This window comes from Lolium rigidum, chromosome 3 (assembly GCF_022539505.1).
Source record: "Lolium rigidum isolate FL_2022 chromosome 3, APGP_CSIRO_Lrig_0.1, whole genome shotgun sequence".
NCBI classification, from domain to species: domain Eukaryota; kingdom Viridiplantae; phylum Streptophyta; class Magnoliopsida; order Poales; family Poaceae; genus Lolium; species Lolium rigidum.
In genome coordinates, this window is record NC_061510.1 from 91,988,467 (window position 1) to 92,006,817 (window position 18,351).

General features: G+C 47.2%; 1 protein-coding gene and 1 pseudogene across 2 annotated transcripts; one reads left to right on the plus strand and one right to left on the minus strand.

Annotated features, from left to right (window-relative positions):
* The first annotated feature begins 6,896 nt into the window (after positions 1 to 6,896).
* LOC124701936 (mitogen-activated protein kinase kinase kinase 1-like) lies at positions 6,897 to 11,018 on the plus strand. 2 transcript variants are annotated; one of them, XM_047234040.1, is made up of 9 exons: positions 6,897 to 8,086; positions 8,625 to 8,709; positions 8,836 to 8,898; positions 9,044 to 9,201; positions 9,411 to 9,486; positions 9,596 to 9,655; positions 10,118 to 10,225; positions 10,357 to 10,617; positions 10,715 to 11,018. In XM_047234040.1, the coding sequence occupies exons 1-8, from the start codon at positions 7,068 to 7,070 to the stop codon at positions 10,582 to 10,584; spliced, it is 1,797 nt and encodes a 598-aa protein (XP_047089996.1). In that variant the 5' UTR covers positions 6,897 to 7,067; the 3' UTR covers positions 10,585 to 10,617; positions 10,715 to 11,018. The 2 variants fall into 2 exon arrangements, with proteins under 2 accessions (XP_047089996.1, XP_047089995.1); XM_047234039.1 differs by having other exon boundaries at positions 10,739 to 11,018.
* Positions 11,019 to 14,548: 3,530 nt separating this feature from the next.
* On the minus strand, positions 14,549 to 17,969 carry LOC124695188 (annotated as a pseudogene).
* Positions 17,970 to 18,351: the final 382 nt, after the last annotated feature.

The following is an 18,351-nucleotide window of genomic DNA, read 5'->3' on the forward strand; positions in this document are numbered from 1 at the left end:
GAATAAACAACAACCAACGTTCAACACAAACAAATCTCGGCGCATCGCCAACCCCTTCGTCTCGAGGGTTTCTCCGGTAAGCACCATGCTGCCTAGATCGCATCTTGCGATCTAGGCAAGCACAAGCCTACCCACGTTGTTCATGCGTTGCTCGTGCCGAAGCCTTTTTGATGGCGAGCAACGTAATTATCTTAGATGTGTTAGGGTTAGCATTGTTCTTCGTATCATATGCTCGTCGTAGTGCAACCCTCGTGCATCTAGCCGCCCTTACACCTATCTCGGGTGTAGGGGCGGCACCCCGCTTGATCATAGTTTAGTAGATCCGATCCGTTACGGTTGCTCCTTGTTCTGCAAGGATTAGTTTAATATCCGTATTAGTTAGGCCCTACAAAGGGTTGGAGGATCCAGCGGCGTGCAGGGTGGAGTTTGCTAGCCCTAGACGGGACGTTCCGGGGATCAACCTCGTGTTGGTTTTTAGGCCCTGTCTAGGATCGGCTTACGGTCACCGTGCGCGAGCGCGAGGCCCAATCGTGAGTAGGATGATCCGATTATGCGGTGAAAACCCTAAATCGTCGTAGATCTCATTAGCTTTATTTTGATCAAGCAGGACCACCATATATTCGGACACCTTGTACGAATCATGGGTGGATCGGCTCTTTGAGCCGATTCACAGGATAACCTGAGAGCCGATCGAGGCTCGTATTTAATGTTTACGTGTATGCCATGCAGGAAACTAAGCGAGGCATCATCCAACACCTTCCTGACCAGGTATAGGTTAGGTGGCACGCCCTTGCGATAGCATCGGACGTGTGACCAGGAGGCTTTGCGGGCCGTCGCTCTGAGGGACTGGGGCCAGCCGCAGCCCTAGTTGTTCCCGGCTCTACTGTGTTGCCCGTCGCTGCCCGCCAGTGGGTTTCTGACGCCAACAGATCCGGAGCCTCCTCTCCGACCTTTCGCTTCTCTGTCGCAACTCTGCTCGTCGGTGAGCTTCCTCATCGGCGAAGTGCTTCATCTGAGCTGTGGTGAGCTTGCCTCACATGCACAGTCATGCATAACATGATCATTGAGAATGAGTGTGGCCAAAATGTGGTCTATGGCACCTATGACTTGATGGTACATCCGGTGTGGCCGAGGCAAGGTGGAGACCAAGTTACGCGTTTCGTTCAGGCCTACCGCGACATTCAAAACTTTGATGTGCGTGAAGATCTTCAAAAGAATCTCATCGCGGAGTGGTGGGCATGGAACAGAAGGCAAAGAGGTTGTGTACTTGATTCAATGTTGTTGTAGGTGATGAAAATATTGCTATTGCGTGTTGACTTGTGTGCTACACTGCTACTTGATGAACCATCCGATAAACTATTTAGGTGTTGTAATAGAAGTACCGTTTAAGTTTTATTTGTTTGAAATTATTCTAGATCATCTATCATATTTTATGTTTGGCATATGCATGCAAATGCGCAAAGAGATAGAGGGATGTGGCATGGCCGCAGTGCCCTAGTTTAGGGCAGCTGTTGGAGTGGCTGTTCAGCCCTAAAATAAGGCACCTGGAAAAGCAAGAACAAAGGGTGCCCTAAAACATTAAAACAAGTGCCCTATTATATGTAATATGTTAGTGATGTTCTAAGAGAGGTCGGCATGGCCGCGGGTGTCCCTCCCTACAAGTTTACATTGGCGAGCATTGTTGAAGTTGTATTATGTAGGAGCGAAAAGAGCGTGAAAAGCTACCGGCCATTTAGGGAAGGTTTGATATTTTTCGAGGAAACTTCTCAAATTTCGAAACTTGGAATTTTTTTTTCTCTACCATATGGTACTGCGTTGCTGGTATTTTTTTTTTTCTTTTGACAAACATGACCCCTAGACAACACTAATTCCCCGTGTGACCCTTTTGGCAAAATATAATCCCTAGGTTCGAGTCCATCGAGAATGGAGCTGAAATTGTGCAGGTCGTCGCCGAGGAGAAGCAGTGGCGAAGCAGGTCGGCGCCATAAACCGCATGGCACCAAACTGCCAAGAGTGGTTCCGTGTTGTTTTTCTTCAGCGCCGACCTGCACAATTCCGGTTCCATCTTGGTTGGCGGTGAACTTAGAGGTTAGATTTCGAAATAGTTTTGGTAAGGAATTAGTTTTTACTTGGGGTCAGATTTGTCAAAAAATTACGTGTTGCGCTCGAGTTGAATTATCCTACAGAACTACAGTTCTGAAGTGGAATGTGACAGTGTGTGATTAAGCTATGCACTCACGTTCTAATACTAGGTTAGATTCATAACCACCGGCGCGGGAAGACACGTACTGCCGGCCTGCCTACATGGCGGCCGCGGGAGGAGCAAGACGAATCCACGCAGGCAGTCCGAGCACGGTGACCGTTCCGCTCAAAACGGAGACCTGCCCACACGCCAGCACACTGACTGTTCCAAGTCCAAACCAAGAGAAGCAGTAGACTCCTCCGACGCGACCAAAAGGCACGTACTGCTGCTGTGCCGTTGTGGGGCTGCCAGCCTTGCCAGATCTCGACGGCGGCGAGAAGCTCCAGTGGCCACAGCTGGACACACGGAAGCTCCAGTGAGCAGTGAGCACTGAGCAAGAGGTGGGAGTCAATGTGTCAACGCACCCGTCTCCCCTTCCACCTCACCCACCCACCAAAAACCTCGCGGTAAAAGAATGTAAAGCGATCATTTTAGGAGCCCAGCACACATTGATCTTCTTAATGTATCTAGAAAAAAAGGTAAATCAATTAATTTGGATCAGAAAAAGTATCTTAGAGCTCAGCAGTCCGTTCGACAGTGTGTGCCCCAAGTTCGGTGGGCACAAAGGTGATGTCGTTCCTCCGTCGACTTAGAGGTTTCATGTTGCATTCATTTGGTGCTCACAGATGTTCCGGTTTAATCTTTAGGGATGCATGCAATATACGCCGTTGTCTGTGAGCCTAAGAAGATACCTTTGTCGGAACCTACCAAGTCTCAACACCTACTCGTTAACTTCTTTTAGGCCTTCAAGGGTGAATGGTGCGTCAACGAAAAAAGTTCTGTTAGAGCTGTTGCTCCTCGGAGATTACAAGTGTTGGTTGTGATACATATTTTGATGTGCCCTTAGGGCATGTTAAATGGTAGGCTCCTAAATAGGCGCTTGAGCGGAAGAAACAAATAAAACAAAATCCGTCTCACGAGAAGTACACGGCTTTAGGAGATCCCTAAATGAACATAAGTGGACTTTGTGGCTGCATCTATGTGAACGTTTAATGTCGGTGCAGCTAACTAATGAATCTGATAAGTTTATCTGGAAGTTAACAGAGTCGGGTTTGTTTTCAGTTAAATCTATATACTTGGATCTTATGAACGGTCATACTAGATTCCTGCATAAGTATCTTTGGAAGATCAAAATACCCCTTAAGATTAAAAAATTTATGTGGTTTCTTAGCAATAAGGTTTTGTTGACTAAGGATAATTTGACAAAGAGAAAGTGGACAGGTTGTCAAAAATGTTGTTTCTGTGATGAGAATGAGACTATTGACCACTTGTTTATTACCTGTCCGTTTGCAAAACTAATTTGGAGGATGGTTTTCTTTTCCTATAACATTCCTCCTCCATCCAATATTACAAATATGTTCGGTAATTGGTTGAATGGAGTGAATAAGAAAGATAAAGAACGTATTCGGATTGGTGTTTCTGCAATTTGCTGGTCGATATGGACTACTAGAAATGACATTGTGTTTAATAAACAGAAGGAAACCAATTTTTTGCAGGTTATTCTTCGTGCGGCGCATTGGATACAGCTATGGGCATACCTTCTTCCGGAGGAGCAGCGGGATATTATGGTTACTGGATGCAACCATCTATTAACGGTCACACGGGATTGTTATTTCCAGGCTACTGGATGGCGGCATGTTAGAAAAATCAAAGATGGATAGTCTTTGTATACTTTTCATCTTTGTTTGGTTGATCCTTGTTGCGACCTTAGATACTGCATGATTGTAATAAGCATATACTTTGAACATCTTTTTGAATAAAAGACATGGCTGTGTGCATCTATTGATGCAGAGGCCGGAGCTACGCTCGCATATCGGAAAAAAAACGAGAAGTACACGGCTACAATGTAGTCCCCAGTTGAGGTGCTTGTTTTTCTAACCACGTCAGGTCTAATTATCATGCCACCACCATATTTCTAGCGAGAAGCGCCTGTCTCAATCTTTTGCATCAACGCATGATATTAAGCATCTATCTACTGGGATCACAAGACACAACTGCAAATCGGGCAGGAACAAAATCCTAGCGCCTCTACATAAGCAGTTGCGTTGTACATGCCCTTATGCGCTGTGGTCATCATGTCTATTGTTGTCGAGTATGAAAAAGTTTAACTTAAGATAAAAGCTAAACATATAGGCTATATTGCAAATTTCAAACATATTTGGTGGATTATAATGTTACAAGACTTTATGAAGCTATATCGAACACATGTGTTGTCGACTTCTTTTTTTTTGAGTGAAAACACCCTTCGCCACGGTTGTCTGGTCCCTCACGAGGGTCATGGCCACCGGGATGCAAGGGAGTAGTGGGGGCACCCTCCAAAGTATCATCGCTGACACTCGCCTGAGCTCGGGGCTGAGGGAGTTACTCTGTTGGATCGATGTATAACAAACTCTCGCAGGGAGTTTCGGTCGTCCACATCAGGGAGATTTGGGCGGCCAAACTCTCACTCAAGATCAGATTTTTTTTTTACTTGGCAACATGTTCTTGATCGTCTCCCGTCCGTGAGCTTATCGCCTCGCGTCATGGCCCGACTACTGGACGGTGCATTTTGGGTGGCGCGGTTGAAAATGCAAATCACATCTTCTTCACCCGTTACGTCGCTACTTTTATGCGGAGTGTAGTTCGGGAGCTACTTGGGTGCCGCTGGTTTCCCACACCCTTTTACGCAGTTTTTCGCCATTATCTCTAGTTTTGCGGGCTGGTCTAGGTGGTTAGTTTTGAGTCTAAGGTGTTTAGACACAAGCTAACATTGTGTATAAAACCATGGTTCTTTTGCGGTTTTAGACCACAACGACAAAACCCTAAGATAGGGCAAACATCTTGGCGCTGGTGAACAAGTTAAAGTGCATGCCCGCAGAGGTGGTAGCAAGTGATACCTAGCTTGTCTTTCTCAGCCTATTTGGCGGAGACCGGCTCTGCTTTAGCTAAGCTGCGTACCGAAGCATGTAATGAAACTTGTTTCGAAACTGAAATTTTTATCAATTTAGCTACCTGTATTAGGGCATCTCCAGCGGTGCGACGAATTTCGGACGTCGAAATTGTCCGCTCGCGTTCGTTTGCGTCGCCTGGCGGACGCCAAAATGACCGCGAGGGGCGAAATGTCCGTTTGCGTCGGGGGCTACCTCCAGCGGTCCGACACATTTTGGACATGCAAGCGTTTTTTTTGTGCTACTCCTTTTCAATTTTGTTGAATGCTCAAGTTTTAAACGAGAAAAAGTTGTACTCATGATGTCATGTTGGTCCAATCGAATAGATTATAGCCTAAACAATTAACCGGATACTTCAATCGACTAGATTCAAACATATTTAACATACAAAGAATAAGAAATTTAAAAGCATATAAACTAAAACTATTTTTTGGCCTTCTTGTTAGAAGGCCACCGCTCGTCGTCGAAACTCCTGCGCCTCTTGCTTGTCACCTCCTCGTCGGAGCCCGGAGGACGACGCGCCTGTCGAGGAGTTGAAACTGGAAGAAATGGCGTCTTCGTCGTCATCGTCGGTGAACGGACGACGACGCGCCGCCCGCGCCAGCGCCCTGGACTTCTTCCTTGCCGCCGCCTTGTCGTCCGCCGCCTCCTGCGCCTCCAACCGGGCGAACTTGTCGTCGGAGTCCTCCTCGCTCCTCCACGGCCCTCCTCCTCGTCCTCGGCGTCGGCCGCGGCGCCGCCTCCGTCCTCCTCCTCGGCCTTCGGCGCCATTGCCGCCTCCGTCCTCCTCGTCCTCACTCGGTGTGGAGGCAGCGTAGCTGGGCGTGGAGCCCGGATCGCTTGGCGTCGCAGGGGATTCCCACCAATGCAGGAATCCGTGTGACTTGCCCTCGCTCTCCGAGTCGGACGGCAGCGTGTAGTCGCTCATGGCGTGCCGGTGTTGGTGAAGAAGAAGAAGAGGAAGAAGAAGGAGGTGGTTGAACTTGAATTACAGTAGACGCGGGGTTATAATGTGCGCGGATTAACGGGGCGTGTATAACGAAGAGGCCGACGGTTGCTCTTCCGCGGCGGTTCGGCGCTCCATTGCGGCGGTTGGTCGCCGCGGTTGCCACACCGGCGCGCGTTGTGAATTCGAGGCCGATCGAACCTAGGTCGCTGCCATGAGAGCCCGTGGGGACGCGAGCGGACGCTCCGCGCGACCGCCGAGCGTCCGCGGAGACGCGAACCTGGCGCATATTTGGGCCAGGTTTGCGTCTCCGTGGACGGCCCGGTCACTTTGTGTCGGCCTACTGGAGGTGGTGCCAGATGCATTTCCGGTCCGTGCGGATGCAAACGATCGCTCAGCGTCCGCTGGAGATGCCCTTACCTAAAAAAACATGACAGGAGGAGTGAGAACGCAAGGCAGCCAGGCCCAGACGCAGGCGGTCGGAGGAGGAGGGCGACCGTTCCGCTCAAAACAGACGTCTGCCAACACGCCAGCGCCGCTACCATTCCAACCCTCTGATCTAGAGAAGAGAAGTAGCCTCGCCGTCGCTCACTCCCCGGCGACCGAAAGGCACACCGCCGCTGCCACTGCCAGCCTGCCAGACCGCGACCGCCGGGGCCGCCGTTTGTCTGCGTCGGGACTGGAGTGGCCCGCCGGACACCCGACCGCAGGAGGCCCGGAGCGGCGGAGCGGAGCAACTACAAAGAGGTTCGAGTCAATGCGGCAGCGCTCCCGTCTCCTCTTCCACCTCACCCACCAAAAAAACCCAAAGCAAAAGAGAAATCCTCGCGGCTAGAGAAAAATATCACCAGCTTCCTGCCGTCCTCCTCCACTCCCACCAAAGCCACAAGGCCTCTCCCCCTCTCTCTACGTCTCTCGCTTTTCCCCTTTCCCCCATGAGCAGCCGCCGCTGATGGGCCCGCCCGCGCAGGACGCCGCCGCCTCCTCCTCGCCCTCCTCCGGCGGCTCCTCCCGCGGCTCCTCCCGGCGCAGCGGCGGCCCGCGCCTCGAGCGCCGCAACGCGTCCAAGCACATCCCATACCAGTACGACCAGGAGCTCTACTGCAGCTACCCGCCCTCCTCCCCGCGGGCCTCCTCCGGGCCGGCGGCCTCCACCGCGCCGGCCTCGCTCGCCTGCTCCGTCGACCTCTCCAGCTTCCGCATCGGCGGCAGCGGCGACGGCGGCGGCGACGTCCAGCTCCTCTGCCGCAACCTCGGCCTCTCCGGCCCCGACGACTTCGCCATCTCCATCACCGACTGGGAGGCGCACAAGGCCTACCGCTCCTCCTCCGCCTCCACCTCCCCCTCCTCGTCCTCCCGCTCCAAGCCCGACCGCCCTCAACCGCGCGAGTCCCCGCTCCGCCCCGACCCCGCCGAGGAGGTCCCCGCCTTCTCTCTGGCCACTGATTTCGAGCTCCCGCCTAAGAAAACCGCGCCAATTGAACCACCAGCACGGCCGGCATGGTTAGATCCAGCGCGCCCGGACGCGAGGAAACCAGCCTGCGAGGGCGGGATCAAGGGCGTCCGCCCGCCGCCCGTCACACTCAAGCCGCAGCCGACGATGCTCAAGCCGCCGCCCTCCATGGCGCGGCTACCCAAAGCCTGCCTGGCCGGTTCCACGTGGGACATCCTCCAATCGTTCGCGCCAGAGGATGCCCAGCCCATCAGATCCGCTCGTGATTTTGGATGCGAGGACGCCGAGGACGAGGAGGACGAGGCGGAGGTGCTCACGCTGGACGACCTCAGGCTCGGGGACACCTCCGAGGAGTTCACCGGCATGTCCTCCATTTCCACCACCAACGACGACGAGACGGCCGACCCCATGTTCTACATCTCGCCCAACGGCAGGTTCAAGAGGAAGATCCGGTCGTGGAGCCGCGGCATGCTCCTCGGGAGCGGATCCTTTGGGACCGTATACGAGGGGATCAGCGAGTAAGTTCTCAAATTCACTCATATGCTTTTTTTTTTAGATTAAATTCACTCATATGCTGGTTGTTAAGGTTGTGCTTCAACTCAAGCTGCTATGTCTGGTCCAACTCTTAAGATAGGGTAGAGTACATCTGGAAGCCGTGATTAACCTAAGTTTCTAGAACTGATCCTCTACTTGACTAAATGCCCACTGGCTCTAGTTTTTAACTCTTGAGACATATAGTGCATAGCACATACTCCCTACGTTCCCTTCTAATTAACTCTGATTTACTACAACTTTGTACTAAATCGGAGTCAATTAAAAGGGAACGGATGGAGTAACTAGATAATAGTAATTGAACCATCTTCAACAACCTAAACAACACATCTGTTCCAGTTGTTAAACATTCTCAGTCATTATGGGTTCTCAGTAATTATGGGTTCTGAATTATGTGGTATACTTAATAAGAGGGATATTTAGCTTCTGGAGATGAGCGCCTTTAGCAATGTCCCAGCTGCTTCTCTTTCTTCATCTAATGGTATACTGCTTCATGCTTCACAGTGAAGGCGTCTTTTTCGCGGTCAAGGAGGTGCCCTTACATGATCAAGGGAGCAATGCTCAGCAGTGTATTTTTCAGCTTGAGCAGGTTGGTTTACTTGGGCGTTTGTTCTATTGATAATATCAGAGCCATAGTATTTTATGAGTTGTTTCCTTGTATCTTTAATGCCGTATTCTGAAATTTATCCTCTTATGACTCCATTCTACTTTTTAGGAAATTGCACTCTTGAGTCAGTTTGAACACGAGAATATAGTGCATTATTACGGAACTGACAAAGTAAGTTTCTGATCTTCCAATCATGCAACACTTCATTCAGTTTTTGAAGGCACTCTTGTGCTATTGCCCCGTATATAAATATCATAGATTTCTATGTACTCAATTCTTTTGATGCTTACAATCCTCAACTGTGTGACTGTTGCAGGAAGACTCAAAGCTGTACATCTTCCTTGAACTAGTGACTCAAGGATCTCTTGTGTCATTGTATCGGAAGTACCGCCTGCGAGATACTCATGTTTCGGCGTATACAAGACAAATTCTGAACGGGTTAACTTATCTCCATGAGAGAGACATTGTTCATAGGTAATAAAATTACCTTACATCATGCATCAATGATGTATTAGTTTTTCGTTTGGCATCTGCATAAGATCAATTAGATCACTGATATTGTTTCTTGCCTTCTAAAATAATGACCACCTTAGTTCACATTGATGACAAGCCCTGAGGAATTATACGTTATTTCCATGTACTTTTACACGTTGAGTTTAATTTAATAAAATGTCGTCTTGCAGAGATATCAAATGTGCCAACATACTGGTACATGCGAATGGATCTGTGAAACTTGCAGACTTTGGTCTTGCCAAGCAGGTCCGTGTACTTTCTTGCAACGCCTTGCATAATTTGATTATTGGTATTTCAATAGTTAAGTTATCCCATGGACTATCTATCTAACATTGCTGTATGGAATGTCTTTCAGGCTAGCAAACTCAATGTCCTTAAATCATGCAAAGGAACTGTATATTGGATGGCACCTGAGGTATGTCACCACACTCTATAAGATCAGATCAGTATATGTTCGATTTGCTTGTTTACCTTTGCACAATTCATCGGTTCGTGAGTAGTAGTATGATCCAGAGGTAAAGGGTGGTGAACTGTTGACGGTGAAATGAATAGTGTTGAGTTGAGTCCTGAGGTACTGAAGTACAGCTTTGGAGTTTCGTACTACACCAGTTCAGTTGGCTTTCTTTGTTTGGACCTTTTAGTGTTGTCATTGATCACTCATTCACAACTATTAAGCATCTAGTTCAGTTGATAAATGTTGATCCTAGCAGATTAATGACTTGAGTTACAAATTGGTTGGTTTAAGTTGGGTTGGTTCTGTATGGTTGTGGCGTGTCATAGTTTTTGGATTGAGAAGATACTTGGCATAAGCATAATGACATGTATGATATGTCCATACCCTGCTCCATTATTCTAAATGGGCACACTGAACTGTCAGGTCGTCAATCCCAAGAAGACGTATGGACCTGCAGCTGATATATGGAGCCTGGGTTGCACGGTCCTAGAGATGTTGACACGTGAACTTCCCTATCCTGATCTGGAATGGGTGAGTAATCAGTACCATCTCTTGCAATTGTGAATTACACTGCTGGTTCCAAATCTGATAGAGGTCCGCTGTTTGTAAAATATGTTCGAGTACATCAAATTCACGTGGATTCTTGCAACCTTTTTGTGCAGACCCAAGCCCTATACAGGATCGGCAAGGGGGAACCACCAGCGATTCCAAGTACTCTTTCAAAGGATGCTCGTAATTTCATAAGCCAGTGCGTAAAACCGAACCCAGAAGATAGACCTTCTGCGTCCAAACTGTTGGATCACCCGTTTGTGAATAGATCAATCCGGTCTGTACGGTCTATGAGGACATCTTCGCGGCCGAATTCATCCACACGTGGCGTGATTGGATAGAATTGAGGACAACTGTAGAATACTGGCAGAACTGTAAGTTATTCTTCTAGACTGCACGGTTGTTGCCGTCAGCTACTCCGTTGTTGCCATATGTTTCTTGTCTAACAGTGTTGGTTAATCTGACTTTTAGTGTGCCTGCTTATCCTACCTGCAGATATCTTGCTAATTATTCGGAGCTGGCTGGAAAGAGGACGATCATTTTAAACAGTATTGTCACCGGCATCCTCGTAGCATCTTGTGTTTAACATTGCTTGATTCTTTACCATATTTCCGGGGAAGATGTTTTTGTGATACGGCTAGTATTCTTCTTCCCAGAGATTAGAGCAAATGCGCATGGGAGCGCATGAGTGTAGTGTAAAGTAGGAACGGACACGCTGTAAATATGCCGTGCTGTCAATGTCATGGTGTGGAATGAGATTCACTTGTTGATCCTATTGCAAAAAGAGTTGAAAAAGAGAAGAGGTTTGCTGTGGAACTTACGATGAAGTGCTAGCTTGGATTTGCATATCTTGTTGTATAACTTGTTCTATGCTACTCTCAGCAAGAGTGCACGGTACGGCAAAAGTTTTCTTTGCATTGTACGGCCTTTCCTAGGGAAAATCTTCTGGTGGCGGGTGCTCGCCAGTTGGCATCTATTGCCTTGTTCTGCTTCCGCCGCGTTATTTGTTGACGTGGGGTATCTGTCTCTGCGTCCGTACTTGATTTTTCAATAAGAAAAATCATTGTCTCTGACGTTGTTAGCAGTATTCCTATAATGAAAGTAGAACAAGAGAAGCGCGTAGTGTCCAAAGGTAGTTAAAGAAAAAGAATGGTGCGCATCAACGTCTGGTTATTTTAAAAACATATCGTCTTATCTTGGTAAATTATGACGAGGCCTGCAAAGCTTGAAGATGCTATACTACTCCCTTTGTCTCAAAAAACACATGAGGAAGATTTATCAAAATTTAGATGTATCTAGACATTAAATCATGTTTAGATGCATTCGAATTTAGAATTTTTTTTAAACACGTTTCATGGGACAGAAGGAGTACAATTTTGCGACAGGAGGTTGACTCATCTGGTAGTTTTGCCAATGCAATGTAAAAGATCTGTGTGCTTACTAATAAATCATGCGAGGGCAGCTTAGCGCTATGCGTTAGGGCATCTTCACCAGCGCTCTGATATGTACGAGGGGGCATAATTTGTGTATGTGCCTCGAAATGTATAGGTTGGGCTAGCTAGACACATATTCAGACCGATTGCGGAGGCTGCCTCTGGCCTACTTTTTATTATTAAAAAACATTTACATTTAAATGAATGGTTTGAATTTTCTTAAAATTTAGGATATATTACATCAAATTTCTCACGAAATTGAAATAAATAAAACAAAACCTAGTCCTGAACCCTAGTTCTTGTCGTTAGAGGGCACCATGTCACGCCGAAAAGAAGATCTCATCGAACAAAGTGTTGAAAATCACTTATTATACACAATGTCATCTCTATTTACGTGGAGGCCACAAAACACGGTTAACAAAACCTAAGCTAATTTGTTGAAGCTTTATTTTATTAAAAACTTCACTCATAAATTTGTTTTCCACTCTTACTTACGCCAGCAAGACCAGCCAAAGAAGGATAAACCGACTTCAGGTGGAGGCGGCAGCTATGTTTGCATACGGATCGTGGGGGCAACACTTTCTAGTTATCACAGAAGGTTGCTTTGAGCCGAACCAACATATTGGTTCGCTTCTTTTTTTCTAATGCATTGATCCGATGGAATCAGGAAGCCATATGTTTCTCTTTTCCCTCGCACAGTGAGCATCCCAGCCGTTGGAGGCCCCCGGGCACCAATCCGGATGGAAATTGATCCGGATTGGACGCATTTTTGGTATGGGGAGCAACGATTTTCAAGCCGTTTCCCTCACACGGCCGCCCAGTTTTTGGCTAATCTCACTGACACGCGAGCCAGAGCGCGGAGTTTGCTCCATCCGGAGTCCCCGGCAGCACCTCGGGAAACCGAGGATGGCCTGGGGAGTCCGGACGGATTTAGGCCTAAATCCGGACGAAAACGAGAAGCTGGGGACGTAAGAGCATCTCCACTCGTCCCCCCGAACAGGCCCCCGGCGAGCGTTTTTTCCATCCGGACGGCGAAATTCGGCCCAGTCGCGCCCCCGGTTCCTCGTTTTCGTCCGGATTTGGGCCTAAATTCATCCGGCGATCCCACGCCATCCCCGGCCCCCGGGAGCGCTCGGGGACTCCGGACGAAACGAAGCGCGCGTGGCCCCAACTTGTCGGCGACAATGGCCTCCGATCTACGGCAATACCCTCGTCTTCCCGATCGACGGCAATACCCTCGTCGAACGAAAGCTTTGAAATCTCAAGTGGTGCAACATAGATAGATTATATATATTTCGAATATAATTCGAATAAACATAAAAATTACATATAAAAACTTTCAAACTTAAACTACTTCTTCTTCCTACGTGGCCCCGCCTCATCGTCGTCGCGGCGACGCTTCCGGCTCGTCACCTCCTCGTCGGAGGAAGTTGAGTCCTCCTCCTCGTCAGTGTCCTCAGCCTCTTCGTCGTCCTCCTCCTTCTCCTCGGCCTCTTCCTCCTCCTTTTCCTCGGCCTCTTCCTCGGCCTGCTCCTCGGCCTGCTCCTCGGCCTCTTCGTCCTCCTCCTCGTCGTCATCCCATTCGTCCTCGCTGGCCGGCGGGGGAATCGTCGCTGCTGGACGATGCAGCTGGATCCCACCAATGGCGCCATCCGGGCGGCTTCCCTCGCTGTCGGTGTCCGATGGCCAAGAGAGATCGCTCATGGTTGACGGAGGATGGTGACGAGAGAACAGATGAATGACGTCGGTCGTCGGAAACCGTATATGTAGGTCTCCCGACGATGAGAGCGGCGGTTGCTCTTCCGCGGAGTTCGTGCTCCATTACGGCGGTTTTCGCATCGAGGCCACTTCGACCGTTCCCGACGAGTCGTTTCGGCTCTCCATACCACTTCGCGACGGTTCAATGCGTCGAGGGAACTCCGACGATTGCCCTTCCCGGTGACTGCGCCGTCGCTATGCACGCGGTGGGTGCGCGTCCATGGGCTCGCGGCTGGAAAAATGGGCCTCCCAAGGCCAAAAACTACATCCATCCGGCGCTAAATAACGCCGGATTTCGGCCTGGAGAGCCCCAACGGCTGGGGATGCTCTAACTAGACCATTTTCATCCATCCGAATGAAAAAAAGATCATGGGAACGTTTCCTGGAGGTGGACAATAATGCGAACCAAAGCGTATCCGGTGCTTCGATTAATTACTGTATGCATTATGTGCTACTAGTACTTAGGCACGAAACCACAATCAACTTCCTTTTGGAAAGTACGGATCCAAATCAACTACCCCCTCTATATTTTATACTCCCTCCGTCCTACTTTGTAAGTCACAATTTTTGAATATCTTGGCCCAAGGTACTAGCTGATTGGGTGTCATTTTCTCTCTTATTGGTGCATGCATGCATTCTCTTTCTCTCCCTCATTGGTGCATACAACCCCTTTCTCTTCCACATTAAATAAAATTATGCCTAGGAGGTGGGGGTTATGGGACAAATAGTTTTTGAGAATATGACTTAAAAACTACTAGGACGGAGGGAGTACAATGTCACTACCACATTTTCCATGTACCAAGAAAGTAAAATAAACTAATAAATAGCCCGGTTAACAATGTGGAAAGCTTCAGCTTCTCTTTGTTAAATCTTTACGTTGATTAGCACCATTGTACAAGAGAGAAATCTAATCATTTTTTTTTCTAAAGTAGTGACCACACATATGGAATTTTTTTGTGTGTAGTGGCCATATATTCAAGAATGGAGGGAGTACTAGTTGATAAATATTACAAAATATTTTGACCAAGTCGTCAAGGATATATGTATAATTGCCAGCAAAATTTGAAATCCAACTCTGGTCGAAACTCAAAAAGGAAAAACCCAGCTTGCTGTGAATTTTGTACAATTCACTGTTGAACCTGTATTTATTTTCAAGCAGTTGGTCAAATGATTCAGAAGGTTCAGGTGTGTAAATAGATACTCTCACAGCCTCACTAAAGAAGATAACTGAATCCAAGAATCAAGGTGGACTGTACTGAATACATTAGTCCGGTGTCCAGGAAGAATACATGAAAGCAACAGCCACCTCATAGCAATTCGGTTATCTCAGTGTGATCTCTGACAAATGATATGGCAATACATCTTTTGGAACTGACGGTCGTACATGAGACAATGTGATAAAAATCTTCCATTCTGTGCAAACCCCACGCTAGTGAATGCTTTTCCAGCAACCCATTGGTACTGGAGAAGCACAACATGATTGACCGGGATTCGGGTTCGCAATAATGCCACAGCAAGCACACCACGGAACTGGCTCGAGTTTACATCAGAGCTGAGGCCGAGTTTGTTTAGGAAGCTGAATGAGCCCTCTTAGATTCCAAAAGCTTCAGCTCTTCACGCCACCCTTCAATCTTCTTTGTTTTCTCCAGTTGCTCAGGCTTCAATTTTTCTGGTTCCCCTTGCACTTGTGCCTCCGCTAAACGTATCTGTGACACAAATCACACAATGCAATAAAGACGCCAATACATTTTGAATAGTGCACATACATGCTAATGAGTAGGTGAGCAAGGGAGGATGCAAACCTTTTTCTTTAGTGCACGGATTTTCTTATCGATCTCTGGAGCAGATGATTCTGCTTGCAAGTTATCAGCCGCATTTGTGGAAGGGGTTGCTGCCATAACTGGAGGTTCAGAAATAGCAATGCCACGTATCTGCTCTGCTACACTGTCCACTGTATCCCTCTGCTTATTAGTTTTCGAAGAAGGAACCTTCACAGTTTCTACAGCATCAATCTCCTCTATATCCACGCTCTTCCCTTTATCATTTGTTGAACCACCCTGCTAACGAAGAATATAATCTCCAGTATCAAACCATAAATCTATTGCAAAACTAGCTAGTTGTTCAATGAAAATACTCCCTCTGTTCCATAGTTCTTGTCATGGTGCAATATAAGCAACACTGTCCACAAAAGATGTCTCAGCTTTGTCAAGAATTATGGAACGGAGGGACTATATCCAACCATTAGCCTGGTGGAATATAAGCATACAACACTAACAAACATCTGTATTAGACAAATTATCAACAGAGAATGTTTGAATAGTTAAACATGTCTTGTATGTTTTCAAATTATCAAAGTTATACTGCCATAATATTAACAACTCAACTTATCCTGCTTCATACTGTGTGCTCCCTCCGTCCCACAAAAGATGTCTCAACTTTGTCAAAATTCAGATGTATCTAGACACTAAATAGTGCCTAGATACACCCAAATTTAGACAAATCGGTGACATCTTTTGAGGGGCGGAGGGAGTATGATATATCACCACATTTATGCAGAACCAAATCACATTACTATGGCAGTTGTGTTGCGTCATTTTTTTAACATATTCAACAATTGATTAATGTTTAAGTGGTTGTTTCTTGACCCATTTGTTACTTGAACAGATTTGGTGTTGCCATACGGCTATAATCCAACTCTCGTTTAGTCATGATCACCGTGTCACCTTGTCTAGGTAAGTTCATAGAACCCTTATTCTATTCGTAAGCAAAAGCTACATAGTAATCATAGTAGTACTACATACTTTTCTTGATCAGATATTCACCTAACCAAGATGAGCACTGCAATAACAATGATAGTACGAAACAGTTCTACAGGAGTACAACAGAAGGAGGTTCAACAATTGATTAATGTTTGGGTGGTTGTTTCTTGACCCGTTTGCTACTTCAGTCATATGAGGTTAAATGGGCTTGCCACACGACTTGAACAGACTCGGTGTTGACATACGGCTACAATCCAACCCTCGTTTGGTCATGATGATTGTGTCACCTTATTTGGGTCAGTTCATAGAACCCTTATTCTAGTCATAAGTAAAAGCTACACATTAGTAGTACTACATACTTTTCTTGATCACATATTCAAAATCCTAACCAAGACGAGGACTAAAGTAACAATGATGGTAAGAAACAGCTCTAGAGGAGTATAACAGAAGGAGCTCTCAGTGTCTACAATGCAGTAACAATAAGTCAATAATGAGTCTGGATTAGATTACTAGAGCCTGAGAATAGTGCTTATGCTCTAGTACTTGAAGCCCTGAAGCAACATGGGCTTGAGAATAGTCTGCAGGCTTTGGTGTCACAGCATGGCTGAGATTGGAAGCATGGTCTTACATAATATGACAAGAGGAGCACATGGACAGCTCAATTTCAACTGTGCTCTTCTAGATTACTATAGCTTATGGATTTTCGGATTTGTTTTTCATAACATATTTTATGCGTTTGGATGAAATGCCTGCAATCATAATACATGTGTAACTAGACAGAGAGCGCCAGTACTATATAGGAATGCATTGCATTTACTAAGGACGTGGTACGACATTGTAAAGGTTCCGATTGATCTGCAGATTAGGTACAATTCTAGTTGCATGTCTTTGTAGAGAAATAATTTGCAAATTACTGCCTATTGTAGAAACAACCTAAACTATCAGGTATCACTAGCAACGCAAGAAATTAAAGACCTATGGTTAAGACAACACCATACAGAAAAACATATCACACTTCCTCTGGAATGGACCTTTGGCAGAATACATTGATGTTTATCTATTCATCGCAGCTAAGCTCCCAATCGAATTATCATAGCGGTGGCATCATTAAACATCGAGTAGCTAACAAATGCCAATTGCTGCCCTCTATTACGTTGACAGTAAACGTATAATAACTAGCCAACTAACTAGTATCAATGAACAATTGTGACACACGAAAGAAGAGAGAGGAACGCCTACCTGGTGCCGTTTCTCCTTACGCCGCTCGTTGCGCTTGGCCGCCTTGGTCTTGGGCTTGGCATCTAGAGCAGGATCGTACCCCGGCGGCACGTCGGGCCCTGACTTCCTCATCTGCAATAAGAGCAAGGACGACGAGTCTGAACCAGGGAACAGGTTTGGTGACGCAATAGTGTACGAGGGGTGGTGCGAGGACTCACGAGGGCGCCCTTGGACTGGTAGAGGGCAACCTCCTCCTGCGGGGTGTAGCCGGCGCGGATGCGGATCTCCTTGCGGAGGGTTCCGTCCGGGCGGCGCGTCGGCGCGATGACGCGCTCGCCCTCCTTAGGGATAGAGAGGAGGCGCCGCTGCTCGCTGTCGGTGGCGGCGTCCATGGCTGCGGCGGCGTACGGGGGGTTGCGGCGGCGGTGGCGGCGGCGGCGGCGAGGGGGGACGGGATGGGTTTAGGGGTAGAGTTCGGGCGTCAGAGTTAAGACAGGAGACCGGAGGTTGGGTCGGGTCGGGTGAGATTGCAGCGTTGGACTCGAATTGTGTTTCCATTTCTTTTCGACAGAGAAAAGGAATTAGTACTAGTACTAATTTTTTTAGGCACAATTTTGACTCTAATGATCCTATAAGAATTCTGTAGGAAAAAAATCTTTGAACAAATTCTCAGTTGACTTTTCTCGTCCATTGCGTATCTACATTTCTCAATTTGTTAGGTTTTGGTATGAGAAACTTAGACATGTATTCACATGTCCACTATCCCGAAATGGACGACAAGCTAGCTTCAAACATACAACCCCATAGGATGCTTCTCTTGAACTTTCTCAATCTTGATGAATACTACCACTTGGGGTTGCTCTAAAAATATTACCACTTGGGGTGATCCTCTCATTGGCTATATAAAATCTTTCTCTTTTCTACGCAAGTCCATGATAAT